The following is a 9216-nucleotide window of genomic DNA, read 5'->3' as shown; positions in this document are numbered from 1 at the left end:
AGGAAAGTACTGCACATCCAATTTAGTCCGGACTGGAGGCCACCTCGAGGATGATTTTAACGATAGGTCCCTAGAGCATGACTTGCATGTGTTTGCATTTTCACGACCCCTATAGTTGGGTCACTTACTAAGTATTCTTCAAAATACTTGGGTCGTGTGCTACATCATTTTTAGTTAAAGGTAAGATGTTCTTATATGGCTAACAACAACATCACAATCAGAGACCATGATATGAGCATAGACTTGCAACATTTTAAATTTCTAGACTTAGGTTAGAATAGATTGTTATGCATTTCATGTTTTTGAATTATTATCATTATTTGTTTTAAATTTAGTTTCTGAATTATGTTTTCGAACGCCTAAGACCATGATGGTGCTTTCAATGATGATGTTATGCTTAAGATGAAACTATCATTTTAAAGATGATGTTTTAAGAGTTAAATTCCGCATAAGAGCTAAGGTTAAGATGAGAGTAACGACTTTAGGTAACAGAAGTCTAGGGTCGTTATTGTTGGTATTAGAGCTCTAGGTTATAGATTCTATACACTAACCTACGATGTAGGCTTGGCACGTTTCATGGTCTCACCGTTGATGTTTTGTCACCGTTATGCCTTACATAAGATAAGAAAAAGAAACGCCCTTAAATTACATGCACTTTATTTTATGTGATGTTCCTGAATATAATATGATATTACATACAGTGAATTAAGAATATGTTGTTGATTATAGCATGTTAATTGAATTAATACCATGTGCTATGTTTGCGTATGATTTTGTGTTATGCGATCTATTGTTACTCATATTTAGCGAGCCTTAGGCTTAAGAAATATTATCTTGGTTTCTAGGACCATGTCCCTTAGAGGACGTGAAAGAGGACGATGGAGAAGGGGATGACCCCCTATTATAGGTAGAAGAAGAGGTGAGGCTGAAGAGAGCCCACCTCAAGAAGGATTAGTAACAAGGACAGATGCAGTTGTGCCGCCTCAAGCTGCACCGCCCCAAGTTGAATCAACAATTGGAATAGACCCCACAACTTGTTTGATGTGAGAGTAGTTTTATGATGCACGCCATAATGGAGCATATCACCATCAACTGCACGACCAAAAACATCGAAAACCCACTTAATCCACCCAGAGCATTGGAAGAGGCGGACAACTCGGTGCAAACTCGTGCTCAAGCTAGGGCATATGCGTCTACTAGCAGAGACACTGGGAGGCCCGACAGCGTGGTGACAGGTACACTACCAATATCAGGTCATTACGCTTTTACAATATTTGATTCTAGTTCTACGAATTCTTTATATCTATATATATATATATTTTTTTTTTTACACAAACAGAGTTTGAACTAGAACCCTTGTTACATTTATTGTCTACCACGTGGAGGTAGACTTAGTAGTTAAGGATAGAGTAAAATATGGCCAAGTAACCATAGATGATTGAACTCTAAGCCTAGACCTAATAGTAGTTACCGTGACAGATTTCGATAATTCCTAGACTTAAGTTAGCCATAGGCTGTTATGCCTTTCATGTTTTTGAGTTATTTATCATTATTTGTTTTTAATTTTGTTTTTGAATTGTATTTTTGAGCACGTACAATCACGACCGTGTTTTCAATGATGATGTTATGCTTAAGGTGAAATGATGATTTTAAATATGATGTCTTCGAGTTAAATTCCGCATAAGAGCTTAGGATAAAATGACAATAACGACTTTAGGTAATAGAAGTCTTGGATCATTACGTTTCCAACCCAAACAACTAAATAACTAGTCTAGTCTAATCAACTCAATCCACCTATAAATTTTTTGTATTTAGTTTGGCCAGACAAATAAAAAAAAAACTTTAGTTATCTCTATTTACTTATTTTAAAACCTTTAATAGATTCTCACTCCATTTGAATATATTTTTGAAAAAATTACCGTTAAAAATGATTTTCAAAAGTTGTCTGAAATTAAATAAAAAAATATATATTTGAAATTAACAATAAATATGAAATATTGGATCCATAAAATCTTCGTTTGTTTAACTAAATCGAACTTAATTTAAATAAGTTTATAATGGAACGGAAATAGTAGGTTGAGTTGAATTGAATTGATTGGGTTTTGGGAAAGAGAAAGAAAAGGGAAATAAGAAACCAAATGATGGACTATAAAAAGGACCTTTTGGCTATGACAATTGTAAGTCGAAATCGAAGACATATATATACACTCTCAGCTATTCCTTTCCTTCCTTTTTTAAAGGTCAGTTTTTTTTAACCCTAAAAAAAGAAAAAATTTAATCTTTTTCGAATTAAGCCTTCGGAATCTCTCTGATTTTCTCTTCCGCAACCCCCAGAAAAAAAAGAAAAAAAAAAAAAGAAAAGGTTTTCATCCAATTTGGAGATCTCCATTGCACTGTACGGAGAATTTCCAAACCCCAACAAACAGAACAAAAAGTCTCAAATATTACATCATGGGTCATCCTCCGTTCTTCGCCGTAGATCTCTTTTTCAAGCTTTTTCTCATCGATTTTCCTTTTTCGCTTTCAGGGTCTTCAAGATCTTGTTCAATTGGGGTCTCTCAAAAAGGTAATTCTACTCTCCTCAATCTCTCTCTCTCTCTCTCTCTCTCTCTCTGCTTGATCCTTTTTGTCTGTAAATTTTATGATTTCCTTTCTGGGTTTGTTGTGGAAATCATTGATTGTTCTTGAAATAGCTTTTTGGTTTCTGTGATTGACGGATGTTGATGATCTTGTGATATGAAAATAGCTGAAATCAATGTGAAGGAAGATTGGTTCTCTATCGACTGCTCCTTAGGTTTTCTTTTTTGCCCTTTTTGAATTCGTAAGTTTTTGGTATGAACATGAATGAGTCGTATGTTGGATTAGGATAAGATCAATGTATCAATTTCCTCATTTAATTTTGTGTGATCTCTACCTGTTTGATGAATTGCATCTGAGTGAAATCAACAGTAAAGCAGAGGAGTTTCTTGTAGCTTGTTGGTTGTTTGTAGGATTTGTTTTCGCCGTGTGTTTAATCATGATGCATAACGTGATCGACATGGAATTGGGGCTTGGTTGTGATGTTTTTCGTGTCATTCAAGGATTGATGTAGCTGTTTTACTTAGCCTGTACAATGAAATATAGGTTAGGAAGCATGTAGATATAGATTTTTGCACATTTGGACCTCAAACCAGTTCGAAATTTATCATTGACATGTTTGGAAATTACTCGAACCAGTACGAAGATGTAAGATCTATAATAAAGAAAGAAGGTGAGGAGTCCAATATCTTAGCATAATACTGACTGGTAGTCGACTTGTTCGAGTTCTGTGCTGTGAATTTTTTTCATGGAAAAGCCTCATTGATATATTTTGATATTTTTCTTCCTCCTGAGATCTATTGATTTCAGAGAAATTTTACTTTAATCAATGATCACTCTCGAAATGTGCATTGATTTTACTTCGAGCGATTCAGTTTTTGGTAAGTAAGGCCCAGTCGTTCTGATGGGTTGAATTGTTGATAATGAAGTGGAAGGTTCATATATCATGGTCTCTGTCTTGTAAACGTTCTCTGTGGTAGATTCCTATTACTTTTCGTAGAATTTTGACAACTTTCGGGTTTCTTCCCGGTTAAAAAAAGTTGTTCCTTTTCCTCCCTCCTGAGATCTATCTGTGTAGTGTTTATATTTTGATTATTCCCTTTTTTGTTCTTTTCAGAAGCTGTCAAGTTTATTTAGACCTCGATGGATCAGCAAGGGCATGGCCAGCCTCAATCCATGGGAGCGGTTGGCAGTGGTGGTCAGATAGCATATGGCAGTAACTTGTACCATCCCGGCCAAATAACTGTAGGCTCGACTTCTGGATCTGTTGTTACATCGGTTGGAGGTATTCAGTCTACGAGTCAACCTGGTGGAGCGCAGCTTGGTCAACATCAACTTGCTTATCAGCATATCCACCAGCAGCAGCAACAACAGCTTCAACAACAGCTCCAGACTTTCTGGGCTAATCAGTACCAAGAGATTGAGAAGGTAACGGACTTCAAGAACCATAGTCTTCCCTTAGCAAGGATCAAGAAGATCATGAAGGCTGACGAGGACGTACGAATGATATCAGCTGAGGCACCTGTTTTATTTGCTAGGGCATGTGAAATGTTCATCCTTGAATTGACTTTACGCTCTTGGAATCATACTGAAGAGAACAAGCGCAGAACGCTTCAAAAGAATGATATTGCTGCAGCTATCACCAGAACTGACATTTTCGATTTTCTGGTTGATATCGTGCCTAGGGAGGATCTGAAAGACGAAGTACTCACATCAATTCCAAGAGGATCAATAACAGTTGGAGGACCTGGAGATGCACTTCCTTACTGCTATATGCCGTCTCAGCATGCACCTCAGGTCGGAGCACCCGGAATGATTATGGGCAAGCCTGTGATGGACCCGGCTATATATGCTCAACAATCACACCCTTACATGCCTCCACAAATGTGGCAGCACACACAAGATCAAGCCCCTCCTGATCAATAGTAGCTTGCCTCACATAAATGAAGGAGAACCGTATGTTTCACTTTGTTCTTTCCGTGTGATCTCTTTTTATTCAAATCGAAAAGTTAGTTCTGTGGTGGTATATATATAATGTTTCATATGGTCTATACTATCTTCGAGAAGATTTCTTGTTTTCGAGTTTGTGCATATTTCAAATTTCGTTTCATTCTGTAATGTTGCATGTTTTTGTTGAAAACATTGCCTTTCAAGTGCATTTGGAGTATATATTATCATCAATCATACATGCAGCTTACACTTTCCATTTGAGTTGGAACTTTAATAAACTCTAATTTTTTTGTTTCAACTTCCATTGAATATTTTGAAGGGGTGTTTGGATAATACGTCAGGTTCGTATAGCCAAAACCGAGTTTATGTTTGGCAGTATATTTGGTCTGTACGGACTGTAGTTGAGAAGTCGTGTTTGTATTTGGTATATGTGTTTGCATATCTTAGACTACGAATCTCAAAAATCCTTTCTTAGGCTACAAGCTACCTTTTACGATCACAAACCCACGAATCAAGTACAAACTGAAAATATTCGAACGTAGATCATCCCGACTTGAGCTTCTCGACTCTAGGCTACACAAATTCAATCGTTTCAAACTCATGAACCAAACACCTTCATTGTTAGATTTAAGATTTTTGTTTGGCCTATACTCACACCATTTCCTGTCACTTGTTGCAGACGGAGTCTCCTCCGAGCAAGCTCATGTCGATGCCAAACCACACACACACACAACAATCTGATCGGAGAATTTACACCGAAGATTTGATCTGAAGCCCTTCATAATACTTCCTGTAGATATTTTGCTTGACAAGAGTAGATATCTTGATTGAGCTATAAAAAGTTTCTCCTCGTTTTCTATTTATGCTTTACTATTCTATGCATTGTTGGTAATGACGGTAAAAAATGTGTAACTTTATATCATACCTGAAAATATTTGATGCTTTTCTTCTCACATTCCCATATAAAGAAACTGTAGTTTCCTTATTCTGTTTAGTTGAACTTAATGTTATAAAACAACTTATCTATCTATCTGTCTGATTAAGATTGTTTGGAGTGTGTATGTGAATAACAACTTTAATAACTCACCCAACCATAGCTGCACAAAGTAGCTTTTGAAGACCTTCAAAATTTCGTGTAAATATTCCATGGCGACATTTTCGGTTGACGAGTACCCGAAGACAATTGGAATCAAAATTTGAAATCTCTTTGTTATATTCATAATCATCATCTCATATCAGGAAAATTTTAAGTGCAGAAGACTTCTAAGATTGAATTTTCTTTTTCATTGTTTTTCTGCTCTGTTTTTGGGACAAAGTTCAGAACAGTTTTATGTTGGCCAAAACTCCATCATATGAATACGTTGGTTGAATATCTGGTTAAAAGCATGACGTATTGGAGAAAAAAAGAATGCTTACTTATATAAACCCGAGCAAGTCATGGAAGTTTTGGCTTTGTGAGCGAGCTCGGAAAGTGGAGAGCTCATAGGAAGGTAACTACGATATAGGGCCTAGAACCTTGTAGGGTCTTTCTAAACATCTTAAATCCTTTAATAGCATTTCTTTTATCGATAGTAGTTTTTCATTCGTTTGCACGTATCATTCTGTTGCACTTAGGGATATCATGTTATTATTTTTGGTGGAATGCAGCTAAAAGTCTATTTGGAAATGAGGAAGATCATGAGCTTAGAAGACAATATCTCGAACTTGTAAGGCACTTTATTTCTTTTTTATTTATACGATAGCAAAAGACTTTTAAGTAGTACCTATGGATTCAACGTATATTCATTCCTCTCAAAATATAAACATAGATTCGTTTCTTTAATTGTTGCCGAACATTATAGACCATACATTTTTTAGAAAACTTTTCGACAAAACAAATTTTCCACAACTTAGAATGTGTCACAGTATCGACCACATGCACTATTTGAAACATTCATGGCTGAGGATTAAACACTCAGTTTCATGATAATACAACTAATGCTATAAGGATTGGGTTGTGATTATGGCTACATTGTAGCAGACATTGAAAGAGAAGGGTGAGGTCATCAACTTCTTGTTTGTGGTTAAGAATGAAGAACAAATGAGTGCTGATTGTTGTTTCTAATTTTGTCCTATGACATTTTCTGACAATGGCATCCGACAGGAGAAGCCAACTAACTCCATTAATGTGTAATTACTTCATTAGCTAACAGACATTCCTTTTGTCTAGAACTCTGTAATGAAGCATTTAATGTTTTTTTTTCACTTTTTGGATGAAGAATGACCCTTTTGGTTATGAAAAGTCCTATTTAAGGAGATGTGTACAATTCATCTGACCATAGCAGAAACAAAAATCACAAAAAGAGAAAACAGAACACTTTCTGCTGTTCTTCTGAAACTTTAAGGAAAAACTAGAGTTCAGAATTGCTACCATTGTTCCTGTTGAGATGACAGAAGGAAGGAGGAATCTCAATAGGGAAATCCCGACGTGTGGATCCGTGATCGGCGGGAAGCGGAACAAGTGTGTCATTTTTCCAGTCAAATCAAGCATGGTTGCTGAGTCTATGGATAGAAGTAACAAGAACTGGTAAACTCCTGATACACTAACATATACCTCTCCTCTCTTTGAGCACTTCTCAACTTAAAATCTTCTCAATGAAGGATTGTTCAGACAAAACCAGCATACGAAAGCGACTTAATTGTTCGAGTTGGGGACTTCAGCTTTTACTTGCACAAGGTACTGTTTTTTTTCATCATGTCATTGAAGTTTTCAGTTTTATGTATCAGTTTTAGCTATTTCAATACGAATCTTTAAGAGATGCAGCCTTTTTGAGTTCATCGATTCAAGTTCGATTCATGTTCTTCATTAATCCCTGTTTTTCAAGTATTGTTATCCTATGTCGTCTATTTTCGATTTGAAACGTGGACGGTTTATCTTATATAAAATTTGAAATTCTTGAGTTGGACTGTGATGGATGTTTTCAGCTCCCAATGGTAGCAAGAAGCAAATACCTGAATAGAATGATAATCCAAAACAGTAGCCATGAAGTGCAAAAGAACAACAGTGTGAGTACCATAGAACTTGACAATCTTCCAGGTGGGGCTATGGCTTTTGAGTTGGTGATGAAATTCTGCTATGGATGGAAGGTTGATTTAACTGCTAAAAATGTTGCTCCTCTTTACTGTGCTGCACATTTCCTAGAAATGACTGATGATCTTAAACAAGGGAATTTAACTTCCAAAGCAGAAGCCTTCATGAGCTTTGTAATATCATCATCATGGAATGATACATTCAAAGTTCTCAAAAGTTGTGAATCCATTTCTCGATGCGCCAATCGGCTTCACATCCCGAAATGCTGTTCTGAAGCAATTGCTCTTAAGGCTTGTATGAATCCAGAGGCGTTCTGTAACAATGACTATAATGTTGATAATGTAAAGCTCGAAGTTGTTGCCGACAACTGGTGGTTTGCGGATGTTTCAGTTCTTAGGATAGATCATTTCATTGAAGTGATTGAATCGGGTAAACGAAGAGGAATGAGGTCTGAGGTCATAGGATCTTGTATAGCTCATTGGACAATGAGATGGTTTTCTTCTGCAATGAACGGACTCGAGAATTCGACGTTGCAGCATCTCAACAAGTTGAGATCAGTTACAGTTGAAAGTTTGATTCGGATACTTCCGTTCGAGGAAAACTCGGTTACCTCTAGTTTTCTGCTTCATATTTTGAAGCTGGGATCTGTAATGAAGATTGACTCTGAATTGTTAACCATACTAGAAAATAGATTGGCCACGATGTTGGAAAAATGTGACGCTTCGGATTTACTTGTCAAGAACTATGGAGAAGACGACAGTGTTTACGACGTTGCCATTGTTACTCGGGTGGTGAAGTCTTATGCTGCTCACATATCAGATAACTCTCAATCCAATCTACTAGTTGTTGGTCGATTGGTGGACGATTATCTTATGCTTGTTGCACGAGATCAAAACCTCAGGGCAGATTGTTTCCAAGTCCTTGTCGAGGCATTACCGCAAAATGCTCGGGTTTGTTTCGACAATCTGTATCGAGCAATTGATATGTACCTGAAGGTAAGGAACTTTCATTTATATCTCATTTGGGAAATGCAAAGTTTCAAACTTGAATGATGAAAGAAGTCTTGGTTTTTGCAGGCACATCCTGAGTTAACAGAAGTAGAAAGGACGTGTCTAGGTAGCTCATTGAAATACCATAAATTGTCACAAGCAGCAAGGGAGCACATAATGAGAAACGATCGGTTACCACTGAAATACACGACGAGTTTTATTCTTTTGGAACAAGTCATGACGAGGGCTCGAGCCGAATTTGGAATGAGTAATGGTCAAACGAAAAGCCGAGTTGTGATGGGTGAAAGTAGGGGAGGATCGAGTTGGATGATGAGTTCACAGAAGGAGATAAGTATGATGAAAAGGGAGGTTGAGACAATGAAAGGGCAGCTCAATGATATTCAGATGTGCAAGACAAAGCTTGAAGGTCAAGTAAAGAAAGGTTTCAATTACAAGAAAAACTTTGCCAGTGTGCGGAAAATCGTCTGTTTAGGGTTCAATAGTGCTAAGATGAACATTGGCTTTGCTTCATTGTCAACTTGAACAAATCTGCTGCATTTTGTAAAAGAAATTCTTCATTTTGTCGTGTAAATACGATCGTGTCGAGCCGAGATAATGAATTCATTCTTG

The 9216-nt window shown here is 36.9% G+C and overlaps 2 protein-coding genes across 5 annotated transcripts; both read left to right on the top strand.

The window, feature by feature from the left end:
• The first annotated feature begins 2316 nt into the window (after positions 1-2316).
• Positions 2317-5512, top strand: LOC111468953 (nuclear transcription factor Y subunit C-9-like). Of its 3 annotated transcripts, none has more exons than XM_023114126.1 (3): positions 2317-2566; positions 3695-4533; positions 5207-5512. In XM_023114126.1, exon 2 carries the CDS (start codon positions 3721-3723, stop codon positions 4501-4503), a length of 783 nt encoding a protein of 260 aa, XP_022969894.1. In that variant the 5' UTR covers positions 2317-2566; positions 3695-3720; the 3' UTR covers positions 4504-4533; positions 5207-5512. The 3 variants fall into 3 exon arrangements, with proteins under 3 accessions (XP_022969894.1, XP_022969901.1, XP_022969911.1); XM_023114133.1 differs by lacking the exon at positions 2317-2566 and adding an exon at positions 2611-2794; XM_023114143.1 differs by lacking the exon at positions 2317-2566 and adding an exon at positions 2611-2821.
• A 1304-nt stretch (positions 5513-6816) lies between these two features.
• Positions 6817-9216, top strand: LOC111468448 (root phototropism protein 3-like). Of its 2 annotated transcripts, none has more exons than XM_023113685.1 (4): positions 6817-7093; positions 7168-7243; positions 7492-8592; positions 8674-9216. In XM_023113685.1, the coding sequence occupies exons 1-4, from the start codon at positions 6954-6956 to the stop codon at positions 9127-9129; spliced, it is 1773 nt and encodes a 590-aa protein (XP_022969453.1). In that variant the 5' UTR covers positions 6817-6953; the 3' UTR covers positions 9130-9216. The 2 variants fall into 2 exon arrangements, with proteins under 2 accessions (XP_022969453.1, XP_022969463.1); XM_023113695.1 differs by having other exon boundaries at positions 7005-7093; positions 7178-7243.

This window comes from Cucurbita maxima, unplaced genomic scaffold, assembly GCF_002738345.1.
Source record: "Cucurbita maxima cultivar Rimu unplaced genomic scaffold, Cmax_1.0 Cma_Scf00002, whole genome shotgun sequence".
NCBI classification, from domain to species: Eukaryota; Viridiplantae; Streptophyta; class Magnoliopsida; order Cucurbitales; family Cucurbitaceae; genus Cucurbita; species Cucurbita maxima.
Note: the sequence above shows the minus strand (reverse complement) of the source record. Positions and strands in the feature narration are given on the sequence as shown.